This window comes from Ammodytes marinus (assembly GCF_949987685.1).
Source record: "Ammodytes marinus genome assembly, chromosome: 15".
In the NCBI taxonomy this organism is placed as follows: domain Eukaryota; kingdom Metazoa; phylum Chordata; class Actinopteri; order Uranoscopiformes; family Ammodytidae; genus Ammodytes; species Ammodytes marinus.
The window spans coordinates 8,605,368-8,622,428 of NC_137219.1; the positions used below are offsets into that span (position 1 = coordinate 8,605,368).

Below are 17,061 nucleotides of genomic sequence, written 5' to 3' on the forward strand. Positions count from 1 at the left end.
TCAGCCTCTCTCCTCTCTCCTTCGTTGTCGCTCTCAAAACCAACGAACTCCTCTTCTTCACTGTCGGAAACGAACAGGCTCAGGATGGCCTCAGCTGAGCCTGTGGCGGCGTCCTCCTCTTCATCACGCAGCAGTCCAGCCTTTCGGAACCCGTTGGTGATCGTGGATGTTTTGACACTCCTCCACGCTATCAGGATCCACTTGCAAACTTGAGCGAAAGTTGCTTTTCGCATGCGACCAGTTTTGGTGAATGATTTATCGCCGCTAGTCATCCACACCTCCCACTGAACGCGTAGTGCCACTTTGAACGCACGATTGACACTGATGTCGAGTGGCTGCAGATGCTTCGTTGTGCCCCCAGGAATCACAGCTGGAATCGAGTTTAAGCTCTTGATGGCTGCTTTAACAGAATCTGTAATATGTGCCCTCATGCTGTCCAAAACGAGCAAAGCTTTTTTTTTGCGAAAGAATCCTCCAGGGCGCTTGACGTAGCACTCATTCAGCCACTCCTTCATTACGCTTTCCATCATCCACCCTTTCTTGTTGACTTTTACGGAGATGCCGTTCGGGATCTGTTCTTTTGGCATTGTAATCCGTTTAAAAATCACCATTGGCGGAAGCTTTAATCCAGATGCTGTGCAGGCAAGAACACAAGTGAAATTCGTTCTCTCGTGGCCAGTGGTTCTCAACGTGATAGACGATTCACCTTTCTTGTTAACAGTCCTACTGAGAGGCAGGTCAAATGTCAAAGGCACTTCATCCATATTTATGATCTGGGCCGGTCCGATGGAATATTCCTCTATCTTTCTTTGAGTGAATTCGCCGAAGTTTGTTATTTTTTCCTGGTAGTCGGGAGGGAGTTGCTGACACACAGTCGTCCGCACCCTGATGGACAGTCCCGTTCGTTTCATGAATCTGAAACACCAGGATGGTCCTCCTGTAAAATTTTCAATTTTCAGTTCGGTGGCGACTGTTTTAGCTTTCAGTCGAATCTGCACGGTGGAAACACCTCGGCCGTCTGCTCGCTGTGTGTTCAACCAATCTTCAAGACAGTCTTCAAGTTCGGGCCATCTGCGTTTATAACCTCTGAAAGCTTTTCTAGACTTTTTGCATTGAGACAGTTCATCCCGCTGGCATCTCCAACGTCTCACCATTGACTCGTTTATGGCAAGACTACGTGCAGCAGCTCTATTGCCTTCTTTTACAGCCAGATTGATTGCCTTTAACTTAAAAGCTGCATCATATGCATGTCTACGTTTCTTTTCCATAACTTCCCTTGCGCAAACTGTCTCGCTCTCGTTCTGTCTCTCTTACCACCTGTCTCACTCTTTTCCGGCCTCCAGCTTTCACAGCTGGAGCCCATGCTGGAGCCCACCACTTAAAGGTGGGCGCGGACAGGTCATAGAGCCCATAGAGTTAAAGTTGAAAAAAAAAAAAAAAAAAAAAAAAGTTAAAGTTTCAGTTTCAGTTGAAAAAAGTCGCGGCTTGTAGTCCGAAAAGTACGGTACTTACATATACATTCCACCACTGTATCCCAACAAGCTAAACAGTTACAGCAATTGCTATTCCTAAAGAATAACAATTCTGACCACAAAAAAACAAACATTTTTGGCATCTTTCACCAACATCAATCATTTTTATCTATTTTCGAATAAAATATGGTTTTAAGTATCGCTGCTAAGCCAACATCAAATTATTATTATTTGAAGATATGAAAAACACTTCATAATACATCTATTTTAATAATCTTAACTCTACACATGACAGTGCCGTGGCTTCCCGTTAAGTATCACATCTGAACAGTCCCGTCCCACAAAGACTGACCTCTTTCCTCTTCTGTAGCAGCAGTTCCAGCTTGTCATTGGCTCGTTTGCCGGCGATCTTGTTCCTCTCGGCCTCGTACTGTCTCTGGGTGTTGTCCTGGTGGATGCTCAGGTTCAGAGCTACGTTCACCAGCGCCGTCATCAGCTTCATGGCTAGACACAGACACATATCACACATATAAGACTCGGAAAGGAATACTTACTGATATAGTCTAGACCTCTCCTCAACACCTTTTTAAAGTTACATTTTGTATCTCTTGTAAAAGACCTGTACATAAGTCTAAAATAACTTGTATTTCATCCAGTTTCCAATACATGAATTACAATACATTTACAGAACCTAGGCTGTGTATTAACAGTAGATTTGTTTTCAGCACACACACACACAGTACGGACAACTAGTGGATCGTGACAATCTTGACAAAAAAATGTTTTGGACAACAAGCGTTCTCCAGAATCACTGACTGTCTTTACCTGCTAGTGTGGAGGTGTGTCTGAAGGCTCGCACTTGAGAGTCCGAGAGTCCGGTGAGGAGGGAGATGACCGTGTCCATCATGTACTCGTCATAGATGATGCTGTACTGACACTGGCGAATCAGAACGCTGATGAACTCACAGAAGTTGTAGCGGAACTTCTTCCACAGCGGCCCCGGCATGGTGAGAGGGTAATCCCCGCTGTCCTGTTGACAAGAGCAATAGTGATAGATGGTAAATATAGAGTGAAGAACATCTTTTATTTGATGTTCTGTTGTCTGTTTATTCTTGGTTCTGTATGAATATTTCTCATGTTGTGAGAGAGAAAAAAATAGAGAAAAAAACGAAAACTGATTTGAGAGATCTTATTCTGTGCAATTTTTCTGTATTTTTCAAAACAAGCTGATTTTAGCTGAGACATGGAGGTATCAAATCCATCCAAAGCTTTCGTTATCCTGTGGGGGATTATTCCTGCTATGGCACACACTGTGCTCACAGCTTCTATAAAAGGGCATATGAATGAATCCAACAAAGAATTACTCTCCTTGAAGAGCGGATAAGTTACCTCGTCAAACTCCTCAGTCATCTTGCGGATGATCTCTGCGTTCTGCATGTTCCTGAACATCTCGATCCTCACAGTGCCTGGTGGTTACAATGGAATTACAATTATCATTACAGGATCTATTCCAGCTGTTTTATGTGCAACACAAGAGTTGGATTCTACTAAGATGCAATAGTGTTGCCAGTCTAACCTTTGCACCCCGCACACTGGATGAAGAAATTGATGAGGTCCAGCAGCGCCAAGTCTCTGTCCTGTTTGTACGACTCGATCCACTCGTCCACCACCGACTGCAAACACACACAGAAAGAAACACACACACACACACACACACACACACACACACACAGAGTGAGTGAGATTCTCAATTTTATTTTTATTTGGAAAGCTTACTTATATTTTTATAGAATACATTTGAATAATGCAAATTTGACAAGCTTATAATTTGCTAATGTTCATTTCAAAACTACATTCACCCACCTGCATGGCACTCTTGCCCAGTTTGACCACTTCAAACAGTGTGACCGGGTCTCCACCGTCTCCATTTTGTTGCACCACCCCGTTGGCCTTCCCTCGCCCTCGTGCTACGCTCATAGGCTTTTCCGCCGGCGCCTTCCGAGGCTTCTTATTGGTTGTCTGTAGAGGGTGGGGGGCGGAGAGATGTTAATAACACAGGAATAAAAAAAATAAAAAAACCAAACACTCCTTTTTGTTTCACAGAAGGAACACACAGAGGCAAGTTCAAAACGCAATGTTATGATGAAAATAAATAAGTAAAAGTAAAGTATGTCTAACTATATGTTTTATGATAAGTAGGTATGGAGAAAAAAAGAAAGAGTATGCGATTTGGAACACAGGGAAAGTCTCGACTGTTAACCAATCTTCTGTCACTAATGTCTCTTTTTTTTCTTAACACAGACTCTTACCGTGGCTGCTTTTCCCGGCCTGCCTCTCTTCTTCTTGCCTTTCACCACCTCGGTGTCTTCGATCTCACTCATGGCCATGCTCAAGCCCACCGCGTCTGTGGCCCCAGACTCGTTGGATGAGTCCCTGAGAGAGAGAGAGAGAAACACAGGACACACACATCTCAAACTTTTGATACATCCATAGTAATTCAAATGTTCATTTCAGCACCAAAATGACATGAAATGCTCTTTACAAGTCAATTGTGCGTTTGACTCACTGCAGGACGGGGAGCTCCGAGGTGATCATCCTAGTTAGTGATGGAGAGGTGTGTGTGTGTGTGTGTGTGTGTGTTTGGGTGTGAGAGGGTTTCAGGTCCAAATAATGGAGGTAGAGGACAGCAGCTAATATGAGGGGGTTCAAGGACGGGGCAGGGAGGAGAGGCGCTGGACTTGCTGGCACTTAACTCTCTTCAGCTCCTGGAAGAAATGAAACACAGCGAAAGAGAGAAAATTATTATTATTAAAAACGTACATATTCAAGCATGTGCACATAAAAAGCTACCTGATTTAGATATTAGAGAGAAGCTGTCAAGAGGTGATGAAGTGATCGTCTCAAATCACTGATGATTTATTCAATAGAAACCGTTTTTTTTTTAATATTATTTGACCCCTGGGCCTGGAAGCTTATATAGTGCATGAAGGCTCTGTCTACAAAGTGTCACTATTGTAAAATGTCACTAAAAGCAAAGAGAGACACAGTTCAATCTTTCACCGTGGTCAATCATGGCTGTAGGAGGTGGAAACGGGGAGAGGACGACACCAACTGGCCACTCTGAGAACTACAACAGCAAAATCTTGTGGGGCGAGTGGTGAGGATTTATATATACTGGAGTGTTTTTTTGAAACTTATTCAGAAAAAATCCCTGAAAACTGTTACGAATAGTATAATAGTGATTAAACTGAGTAAATTATAACTCTTGATTTAATAGAGGAAGCTCAAAGTGTGACATAACATCATTTTTTAAACTTTGTGAAAGTAGAATTATACAGAAGGCAGAGACGTGCTATAATAGTGGAAGCCTTGGCTAAAAAAAGCGATATTCATTTTGTGGAGAAAAGCTTGAGATAAACATAATTTACAGAAATTCTTCCCTGAGTTGTGAGAATTCCCAGGTCCCACAAACTCCCAAAAAATTGGCTTGCAGCCAGAGCTGAAATAAGGATCATTTCTCATTCAGAAGACTGGCAGCTGGGTTAATTACAACATTAGTGATTGACCAGTTCATATGCTAATGAGAGCAAAGGGCAGAGGAGGAGCACTGCCGCTCTCGGCCACTAGAGGCAGTATGTACCACAAAGTCCTCTGCCCAAAGTCCAACTCCAAAGTGCTTAATTGAGTTTTAAACCAGGGGTAGGTGGGCTCAGAAAAATCATTTAGGACTCATTTAACTCCCAGCTCAGTCCCAGTCCGGTTTTCCTCATCTGTAACGTGTTTTAAAGAGTGCATTGTCCCCCGAGTGTGTGTGAGTGTATACGTGTGTGTTTGAAAGTAGGTCTGGGCAACAGTAGGGGGCAGGCTAAGAGAGTGTGTATTTAAATACAGTCTTCCACAGTGTTTGTACTGAGGAATAGCATGGGCAGGAGAGCCCACTGTTTCACAACATTGTGCCATGCACGCACACACAAACGCTGCCTGTCCCCCTCTCCCCCCCCCCCCCCCACACACACACACACAAACAGTCATCTCTAACTGGCTCACTGTTGTCACACAGTCAGGCTGACAGCTGAGCAAACGTCAAGGCTGTGGGAAAAGAGACTCGTGATTTAAATCATTTACGACTACAGATTTTTTTAAACGGAAGTAATCCAGCAGGTTTTTCAGTAAATTGTGCGAATATTTCATAATCAGAGGTTGTGCCTTTTTTCAGACAAACTTCAATAGGAAGAGCCTGCGTGCGTGCACATAATCTCCTAATCGATTTTTTTGGCACTTGATATTCCAAAGAGGCCCTGATTCATGGCTGCACATGTGAATGGTGAATGGAAATATTCTCACCCTTTGAAAACTCGGTTGGATGTGGAATAAACTGTTAACTGGCACAAAAAGCTTAAATGAAGACGACACCTGCTTCAAAGATGTTTTTTTTCTGCACATGTAAGCACCACATCAGCATTGGAGGGATATTGAACACAATGTGGAGTGGGAAATGTAATGTGCAAAAAGCTGACAGCTAGGGGCGAAGAAAAATAGGGAAAAAAAGGTTGTCAGAGATCAAACTATGATGCAAGTTTGAAGTGATGTAGACTTCTCATGTGCAACACTTTAGATGCAGGTATTCAGGGGGGGGGGGGGGGGGGGGAAGGCAGTGCTTTGTATTGTAAGAAGAAACAGGAAAATTTGACAGAATCCCAGTATAAACTTTGCCTTTTAAGGTTCATCAGCACAGATGTAAGTAGGCAGGTGAATAAAGCTTGCATGCTGTGTGAAAAGTTTTAAAAAAAATGTTTAATCAAATGTTTAAAAAAAAAAAGAACTTGTAAAAAAAACTGCCTACTAAGAATAAAGGGAATAGAATGAGAGTAAATGCGACTGGAATTGACAGGACAATGACTGGAGATTGCTGGTGTTAATGAATTACCACTTCATTGAATCTGGTCTAGTCATCATCCTGAGTGATTCTAATTGGTGGATTTAACCTACTAAAACACGTAACACTGTCTAGAAAGCCGGCTTTAGCTGACGGTAATCAAGATGTAGTCAAATTGTGCCAAAAATACTTGACACTTGAGACCGGTAATAATCAGCAGCACTTTGTAACTCATTTATAATAAGCAAAGTAATGAGGTAAGCAAAGTCAAGCCACAGCCAGGGAGCTTCAGCTTCGCTATGTCATTTTACCACAAGTCCTGCCAGCTGACTGTTCTCTGCACTGCTGGAGGAGCCACCCTCACCCTACACCATCTTCCCTCCATACTTCACAGACTGTTTAACTCTCAGTGGCTTACTCCACTTAGTTTTATCCCCCAAAATAATCTCATCCTCAGATTACCTTTAACTACATAAATAATTCTCATGTCTTCAGCTACACAGAAAGAGAGGAAGTGGAAAAGGGTGTGTGTGTGTGTGTGTGTGTGTGTGTGTGTGTGTGTGTGTGTGTGTGAGAAAGCGGGGAGCCTGCCTGATCCCCTATTGACCAACAACTAAATAATCCTTAATGCACAAAGCAATCCTTAATTGGCCTTTCTCATTTTCTTGACAAACTGCTGGCACTATCTGTAGCTTTCTCACACTCGTACACACACACACACACACACACACACACACACACACACACACACACACACACACACACACACACACACACACACACACACACACACACAGTAGCAGCCTCAACAGAAGGCAATGAATAATTTGCAGTGAGTATCTTGAACTATTCCTCAATTTTTGGAGGGTAGTAGCTGCCAACAGCTTTCACTTTACACCTCTGTTGCCCTTTTTCTTTCTTGTATTCCTTTAAGTCTCGACGGCACGAATGAGACGGAAAACTCTCTTAAATAAATACATTTACTTCCATAAAAAAAAAGATGAATTATAGATATGAAGCCACTCTCCTGCTCACTCAGTTAGATGTGTTGTGGCTGCGCTGCAACAGCAATGACACAACCCATGATACTGCATAGGAGCACAGTATGTTACTGTAGCTGGTCTAAGATGAGCTGTCTACTTCAATCTATTAATCTGTTTGAACGTTTTATTGATTCATAGAATGCACGTTTTAGAGTGGAAATATAGAAAAGGGGGGAAAAGGTAATAAAAATAGGGGCAGCCCAGAAGAATGACAAAAAAGTTCAATATTTACACTGGTAGAAGACAGGGCTAATATTATAAAGAACACTTATTCACACAGTCACTTCCAACCGAGCCAGCAGAGAGGAGTTTAATCCTGGCAGCAGGGGTGTGCAGACAGTTGTACAACCAAGTAGCTGATCGGAGAGCAGTCTGTCTACTTCAAGTGCTTTATAACATTTGCCCTGCAACTACGCGTGGTGTCAACAGGGTGTCAAACGAGAAACTTCCCCTGAGCTGAACCTAATATTTTCTGAATGAATGAATAAATAAATAAAATTAATTACAGCTCCAGTTAGAATAATAAAACTTTATGTTGCCACGTCAAAAAGAACAGACCAAAAGACATTTGGTTCAGTTTATTCGGGTAGCATTAGAAGCTAATAGCCGAATAAAATGTAATATGACGATAACTGTTGGAGAGTCTTGAAATTTGCTCCAAAAACTTTCTGGGATGTTAAAGAACAGTAAAAACGTGTGTGAGAGAGTATGTGACCATCCACACACACACACACACACACACACACACACACACACACACACACATTTCAAGCAATTGAGTTTTAATTCAATCTTATGCATATAGCAAATACATAAAACCTTCCTCTAGCACTGCGTCCATTTCATAAGTGGTGAGAAATCCAATTACTGATAACCTATTCAGCATGTAAGTGTCGGCACTTGTGCTTTAACACACACATTCTGGGGTTTAGGTGGTGCAGTTATTAATAAGTGCCGCTTCAGAGGCACTAAACAAACCCTCATGCTAAACTGTAGTGTGTGTGTGTGTGTGTGTGTGTGTGTGTGTGTGTGTGTGTGTGTGTGTGTGTGTGTGTGTGTGTGTCTAGTTATGAGAGAGAGTGCAAGACAGGGAGACACCGAGCGAGCATCTGAGAACCACTTAACATGCATGACATGTTCTCCAGGAGGCAGGCCGGCGTTGCTATAGTAACCGGTGCGGGTCATCAGCCCGGCGGTGACGGTATATTTGATTGGCTGAGTGTAGACAGGGGGGAGCCCATAGAGGGTTAAAGATCCAATCAGGGATCCATCATACACACTAACAGGAGTCACTGGAGAAAGTTCTGGAAGAGACTTACTCCATATGATCAGTGTCTCTGGTTAAATTATTCATACGTACGTCTTTGAGTAAATTGAAGATGTTGCTTTTCTTCTTTGGACTACTAAATACATTTTTTTTCTGTTAGAGCATTTCCATTCATTAATATGGAGATGTAGATTTAAGAAAATTTAAACTTGGGAGGAGTTGTCTTTTTTTTGTCATCTCATGAAGACAATTATTATGGAGTCCACAGATATTAAAATAGCAAAAAAAAAAAAGCCTGGTATTTACCTCCTGTTGGAGACACCATTTAATCTTATTTGTGATATTGTTAAAACTTTGAAACAAATCTTACATAATCCATAGAGGGGAATTATAGGTAGGAGTGTAAAATAAAAGCATGAATATGTTTCTATATGAAGAAGACAATAACTGTCGACTATTTTGATTGGACCGGAAATCCCCACTTTAAAGCCGTGTTTGAATGCAACCACGGTGTTGATGATGGAACAACTTTGCCAAGACAGCTGGCTTCAGGAATAATCTTTTTTTAATCTATAACCAATTATAAAACAAACAAAAAAGTGCCATCTCCTACTAGATTACTGTAATGTAAATACTGTACATTACCACTGTGGAATGTGTTGGTGTCTGATATTTAGCTTTCAGACTTACTCATCTTTTTACTCCAACCAGCTATCCAGGATTGTACTTTAATGTGTCAATGCTACGAGAAGCAACAGCCAGCCCTTTGTTAAAGCAACGTTTTCTGAACTCTTTTTTTTCTGCATCAGGGTTGTTTCAGTGGATAGGCTCAATAGTTTAGGAGAGGAGAAAAATGTATTGATAGTGCCACTGCCGACAACATAAAACATGGGATCTCGCACGACCAATCCTCGCCAAAAGTGTCACTATTAAGAAGTGAAGCAAAGAAAGAGGAATACTTTCCCATTCCAATGATTGCATGACAATAGAGTCCTTTTGTTAAGAGCTAATAAGCAAATAAGCAATTTTGTTTTCAAGCAGGCAAAAACTATTTCCAGAGCCATACTTTGTGATTAAGCTAATGATAGAGGGAAAACACAATAACGTTACGCCACAATTAATTCATAACAACACAGCGTAATAATACATTACGCATCGAGCCACTGATGTGTGAGGCTGCTATTATGATAAACAGGTGAAAGTCTATTACAAGGAATCAATTCCAGTGCAAGAGGCCTCTAAAGTGAGACAGCAAAAAAGACCTTGAAAGCAAAGTATGCATTTATTTTTGCCTTTTGAAAGAGATTTCTTTTAGCTGAAAATTGTGTGGAATAATCTTGCACGTACAATGTTTTAAATACTGCTCCTGCCTCTACTATGCAGAATCAAAGATAGAAAAAACTATTGCAGCACCACTGTGCCAAATGAACAGTATGGCAATGAACCAGTATGGCAACAATGAATAATGGTCACAACATCCTAAACAGCTTAATATTACGTTTGACTTCCCTAAGTCCAAAGGAAACTTTTCTTCCTACTTCTACAGGGAGATCAGAGAGGTGATAAACTCAGCATAGGGCCACTGCAGTTGGTAATCTTATAATAGTCACACTTAATTAAAGAGGATCCCAGTAACACTTTTACCTCCTTGATATAAACCCTTTAATATCTCAAATACAAAACAATGATGTGTACACAAAAGAGGTGGAAACATTGCTCTGATAAAACAATGAAACCCTTTAGTTTCTAAAAGTGAATGTGCAACACAGAGGATTTCACGCGTGGTGACAATAAGGTGATGATTTCTTCCACTCTGCTGGAAAGAGCTGGTCTTGCAAAAACTCAAGAGCGCGCACACACACACACACACACACACACACACACACAGCTGTCGCTGCTGGCCGATTCATCTAAAAACTCTAACCTGTATACTGCATCTGCTATAATAGGCCCTTGTCTCCAGAGACAGAGTGCAGTAAGCCCTTATTTCCAGTACTGTGAAGTAACAATTGTGCAGCGTTTCAGACACAAGATAGGGTTCACCACTAAAAACATCAACAGGGGAAAAGCAAAGACCCAGATACTGTACAGGCCTTTGTGTAAGTGTCGATATCAATAATGCCAATAGGGACCCGTGTGCTATTTCAGTCAAGTCAATATTTCAGGATGACTGTGTGAACCTAAATGTGTGAGTAAAGCTGGGGATTATAACACTTGCCACTGTGGCCACCGAAATTGTAGAATGGGATTAGGACATTATCAAGAAATATCAACCCATTATCAACAAATATTGGCAATAGAAATAATTATTTGGGATAATAACCCAAGGGGAAACTAAACAATTGAGTCCTTTGCATGATAATATTGGCAATTTACATGAAAACTGATTGGAAATACAAATGAATGATGACTGTATCCTCATGCTGTAAAGTGCACAAAGTCCAAAACAGAGAAAGTCGTTGTTTGAATTGAATTGCTGTGTGTTTTTGTCAGTTACCAGGTGTTTGCAAGTCAATGCCTTTAATGCCAAATTAATTCAGCAAAAAAAAAGAGGTAATTAGCATTTTTTTATTTTTATTTTTTACAGTGTCTGTGTCTCCTCAGGTAGGTAAACCGGCACAAAGCAGAACATCAAAGTGTGCTGCCAGCGAAAAAACACAGAGACCCAAGCTCAACAAGAGGACAGTGTCAATAGGACTCCCAAAGAGTTTGTTACAAATGCAGGAAAATGCACAAAAATATTAAAACTAATTGAGCACAAACAGGGGGATATACAAGTAATAATCAGGATAAGGAAGTCAAATTGTTGTGTATGTCCACCCCACTTTAGACATTTAATTCAGTTAAATGTTGCAATGAAGTCATAAAAAAGAATTATCAAAAAAATAGATTTGGTAAAATTAAATTAAATGCACCTCTGTGCATGATCTCGAATGTGAGAATGTTTCCCAGGAATGGACTCAACAGCTTCAATGGCCAAGAGTCAGCTAATGATCATCGGTGGTCCCTGCACGAGCCATGATGACCCATTTCACAACCATTTAGTCTTACAACATTTCTTTGGCTGCATCTCCAAGGGTACTAGACAGCAGGTTTACTCATTCTAGGTCCCACAAATAAAAAGCTCACCATCTCAAGCCCCTGATTTATTCATTTTAGCGTTTACCAGACACTTGAGAAAGGGGAAAAAAAAGCTTTCCGTAGAGCTTCGAAACATTTCCCCTTTGTGCATCTTCTACAATACAATGGATAATTACTTCCTTTGCTCAAAATATCCTCAAAACAATTCTACTCTTACAAACACGACTCCGTGTTCCCTCACCGTCTCCTCAAATTCATCTGAGCTCCTCAAAAAAAAAAAAGTACACTTAATTATTCAGAATTGAAGCAAAGAAAAGCAGAACATAATTTTTTTATTTTAAGAAAGCTATGCCAAAATGTAACTTAAAAAACTGTTGACGAGTCCAGAGTTAAAACAAGCCAGTGGTTACTGGAGAGAATAGAAGGAGAAACTGAGAGGGTATTATTATTCTCCCTCTATGTTACAGCTCAGCAAATGTGAGCTTTAACTGAGTGTCAAGCTAAAGCTGCTTAACTTTGTCTCTACACACTAAAGCTGCTGCTGAGCTGAATTAACAAATCCAGCTCAGGCTGAAGTGAATGCACTTTTTTTTTTTACGCCTCTCCTTCTGTGTGGAGACCAGAAAATGGACAGCCTCCATTATTAAACATAAAAAACTGGTTGAAGGTGTTAAAAATGGGATGTTAACCTCCAAGTAAAGCACTCGTCTTTAATAAGGTTGTGTGTTAACTGTAGCAACGTGGCCCCGGCACAAAAGTAATTTTCTCCTCAATGGCCATTTACCACTTTACAGTATTATTCTCTCCAGAACCCATTTATCTCCACAGTTTTCAGCTGGTGGAGAATTTGACCCGCAATCATCCCGGCTGTTATCTGTAACTGTAAACCACGCTGCGTTATCTCCTCTCTGCTCTCTTGGCAGACTGTGGTGTGTCCTCGACACTGCTTTTTACCACTGCACTTCATGACAGGGCTAAGATGCTGTAAAATAGGCACAGAGAGAGTGGGGTCTATGGGATCCCTTTATCTGTTGTATATATATATATCCCTGAAGGGCACTGCAGCAGTGTTAGACCCTGAACGCCCCTGGTTAAGCGGACTAGTTTAACATGGATGGATTTAAATGGATCCAATTCAATGAGGGAGCATCCCCATGATTGGAAAATGAGACGGTAAATCCTCCAGACAGTAGGTCAGACAGGACACAGTGTCAATGAAAGCAAAAAGTCAAGAATTCCAGCAAATGCCCGCCAAAACCACTTTCTTTCAAAATCAGTGAACATCTCCTCATGATCAGCTACCTGTCTGTACTGTGTGTGCTGCTGGGGGAAAACAATCTGGTGATCATACACAGCCTAGGCTCTGTAAACGGTTTTGTAAACAAACAGGGCCCACCATAGCTAGCAACATGCCTGTTTCCAAAGCCTACGCTATGTATTAACTAGGGCTGGGTATCGTCAAGGACTTCGCGATACGATACGTATCACAATACACTGGTCATACAATATATCACGATATATTGCGTATCTTGATATATCACGATATATTGTGATATTCCATAAACAAGTTGCCTTGTCAAACATAACAGCACAATATATTGATAATTGCACAGACAAATGAAGTCAAAACTATTTCATTCACAACTTCCTTTACTATTTTTCTTCCTTTTTTTTTTGGTTTTGGCAAATGATCAAACACTGCTGCAGCTGCCATAACATCAAAATAACAAATCCAATTCACTCTTGTACTAACTGTACAGGACACAATGCAAATTAAAACACATCAGTGTGCTTTTCTGACACAGTGAAGTATTCTTATAAACAAAACTGATCTAACTTCAATAGTCAGTATCCTAGAGGCTCAGGCCTGACAGCAGACTGGGTGTGGAATGGGTTTGAATCTGACCCGTGGTTGTTCTGTGCATTTCATTCCCTCTCTGCCCCATTTCATATCTGGATCTCTGCACTGCCAATAAAGCCTTGAAAAGCCAAAAAAAAAAAAAAAAATCATAAATTAATAAGAAAATTAATAAAACTGTTATAAAAATCGATACTGATATCGCGAAACTAAGTATCGCGATATATCGATATTTCAATTTTTTTGACACAGCCCTATCCAGAATCGCTGATTCCACCCTCTTGAAACGGAAAACGGATTATTATGACAGTGTGCATGATAAAAAATCATCATAGATTGATGATGTCAGTCTCCCCCACCCTTGTCTATACGAATGCCAGAGGGGAGAAACATAGACAAGAATGTATGTAAATGGTCTGAACCACCTGCTTGGTTGTCATACCACCCTCCAGGCATCTCCGGTGTGTGTTGTACATCTCATCAGTGAGAGAAAAAGCCTGCAAAGGATGTTAGACAGCTGTAGTGGGGAAGTTTCCTCACAGCTATTCTGTGCGGCTCACACTCTGATAATCACCTCTGCTGATTTATAGCCCTGTCTGACTCTGAACTAACTACGACTCGCAAACACGAAAAAGGTGTTCAACATCTGCTCAATTCCAAATAAAGACAATGTTATTCTCCGACTGATCCTTACAAATTCTGATACAACCTCTAGAATGGATTTTAAACCTTGTTTTAGTTATCTGCTTTCAGTTGTGGGGGTCACACAATATTTCACTACTATTTTGAGTATAAACATATTCTTCTACATAAATGTTTTATTTTATTTTAAAATGTATCTACTAGCTACATCTTAATCAAACCAAGCATGGCCAACACAATTGTAGTTGAAATAAAACATATCATCAAACAGAGACATAATAAAATAAGACCCTTCCATGAACACTACTATCTCAAATATATTCATGTGTTTTATGTATTAATGTATTTTAGTCTTTTCTCACTGTTTGTTTTTATTCTGAGTGCCAGAATGCCAAAGGCAAATTTAAATTTTGTGTAAGGTAATGGACAATAAACTTTCTTATCTAAAACATTTATTCATAAATAAAGACAAGGAACCTACTGAAAGGGGGCGCCTTTAGCTCAGTTGGTAAGGCGTCCCCCTCCCGGGCCGGGCCCAGCAGCAGACCCGGGTTCGATTCCCACCCGCGGTCGTTCTCTGCATGTCACTCCCCTCTCTGCCCCATTTCACCTCTGTCTCTCTGCACTATCAAATAAAGCATAAAAATGCCCCAAAAATATCTTTAAAAAAAAGGGAACCTACTGAAAAATTCAGTTTGATGCAATGCCAACTTGTTAGTTTTTTTTTATTTTTAAAAAGGAGCGCTGTTCAACATCCAGCTCTTACCAGGGGGCGATTGAGTAATTGTGCAAGACAGAGTGGAATGGCCGGTTGGCGAATGATCATTAATTACATTTAGCAGCCTATAAAATCAACAATGGAGTCGGTGCCAGGGACTGAATTTAAATGAAACCGATGCTGATGCACGACAAAGCTTTTACGGCAGTGCGAAATAAGAAAGAAACACTAAACTGCCAAAAACCAAATAAATAGTTTATTGACAGCTTCCAACGGCTCCTCTGATATTGAATATTATGGATTGTATTAAAATAAATGGCCAAGGTATTACACAAATATAATTAAGGGAGAGGCGTACACACACAGAAAGGGCTCAGCAGCACTGTCTGGAAGAGGCAACCAGTGGTTGTAAGTGACTTCTGATGTTCTGCTATAAATAAAAATAATAGGGTAGTGCTTGTCAACACAAACCACTGTGGGGGAAAAAACTGGTATATCTGAGGACTTTTCTGTTTCTACAAGATACTCTGGATGGCGAGTGGCCAACATCCAGTCAGCAGTTCAACACTGAATAAAGCTGCTCAGTTTTTTAACATTGTGAGGCTGCAGGGCCAACAGGGTTAGGATTAGTAAAACATAACATCTTTAAATATTTCAGTCACCCCAGACCTCTATGCTCATCATACCAAGTATTGGCTGTGAGTTATTTGTGTTGTTGTTGTTACTGAAATGTGCTTCAGCCAGGAGTAGCAATACTTGCTGCTATCTGATTGCAACAGTTTCACAGTTCAGATCTGCAAAATACATCAAAGGCTAAAGTGGAAAATATCACACACACAAAAAAATACAGATGGTGAAGTGGAAGCAGCAAAGAGATGTGCAGCAAACAAAAAGCTTATAATACTTGCAGATAGGGCTGGCTAAATAAATGAATGGTGATCTTGATTCATATAGCTAGCTATGCTATCTCATTTCTAAATGATGACAATTGTCCCGCTCATATCAATCCCAGCTGCTATATAAATGACAATGTTATCATTCATTCACGCAAACCACTCAATAGATGTTGTAACTTTCCATGTTCCTCCTTGAAGCCGCAAACTGTTGACACTGTAGACTTGTGTCCTTAATCAAGAAGCTTTATCATTTGTTGCTTGGTTGTCCAAACGAACTGGGTGGTATAGGTTTAATTTATTCATTCTAAAGCTGTAACTTTACATTCTATTGTTTTATGTTCAGCAGCATTTAAGTGTTGCAAAATGTTATTCATTTTATTTTAGAAGACCCTAGTTTCATTTCAGTAAATGTTTTTGTTGTAAAAGCAATAATTGTATGATAAAACTTTGTGGAGAATGTGTGTAAATTCAGAGGGAAACTAGACTATGATAAAAAAAAAAATCTGAATGTTGTTAATTTGGTATTGCTTTTATAGCCACTTAGTGCTTAAATTGAGTTGTAATAGATTTAACAGGGCAAATGAAGCAGGCTGCGGGCATGTTGTTCATTTACAGGCACAACTGAGACTGGCTATACTATGCATTTTGAAGAGCCCTTATGGCCACAATGCTGTAAAGAGAGCTGCTGTATGGTGTTCAGTACAGTGCTACAACTATAAGACTCAATTCCTATATCCGTAACAAACGAGCTTGAAGTTTGCACCATCGTGCCAAATGTGTCATTATGACCAATGGGGAATGAGAGTGTATGTGTCCCCCAGGACGGTATAGCTTGCTGCTTAGAATGACATTTACCACAGTTTCTGATTTAATAAAAAAAAGCTAAAATAAGTTTCTGTAGACTTTTGATTTCCTGCACGGCCATGTACCATTTCTTTCTAGCTCTCTATAGTTTCTCTTGCTATCCACCCTTCTTTCAAAAATTTAGCAAATAAAGAAATGCCAGTCTCCCCAATGAAAGTTGCAACTTCTGATATTTTTTCACATCACGTTCAATTCATTATTATTTGATGACGAATTCTGGCCTGTTCTACAATAGCCAACAGTGCACACAAGCACTGAATGACAGGATGTTAGGGTGGGACTCTTGTGTAATCTTTGTAAGTTGACATGCTGTATTCAAAGTGTTTGCCAGATATCCATTGAAA

The 17,061-nt window shown here is 40.5% G+C and overlaps 1 protein-coding gene across 1 annotated transcript in view; it reads right to left on the reverse strand.

Annotated features, from left to right (window-relative positions):
• Window positions 1–17,061, reverse strand: part of stag1a (STAG1 cohesin complex component a) — a 52,863-nt gene that overhangs the window by 15,934 nt on the left and 19,868 nt on the right. The window contains exons 2-8 of the mRNA XM_080041820.1: window positions 4,039–4,237; window positions 3,782–3,905; window positions 3,336–3,491; window positions 3,049–3,145; window positions 2,862–2,938; window positions 2,298–2,502; window positions 1,825–1,976 (exon numbers count right to left, since the gene is read on the reverse strand). Coding sequence (XP_079897946.1) covers window positions 1,825–1,976; window positions 2,298–2,502; window positions 2,862–2,938; window positions 3,049–3,145; window positions 3,336–3,491; window positions 3,782–3,905; window positions 4,039–4,067 — 840 coding nt within the window. The 5' untranslated portion in view covers window positions 4,068–4,237. The remainder of the gene's footprint in view (window positions 1–1,824; window positions 1,977–2,297; window positions 2,503–2,861; window positions 2,939–3,048; window positions 3,146–3,335; window positions 3,492–3,781; window positions 3,906–4,038; window positions 4,238–17,061) is intronic.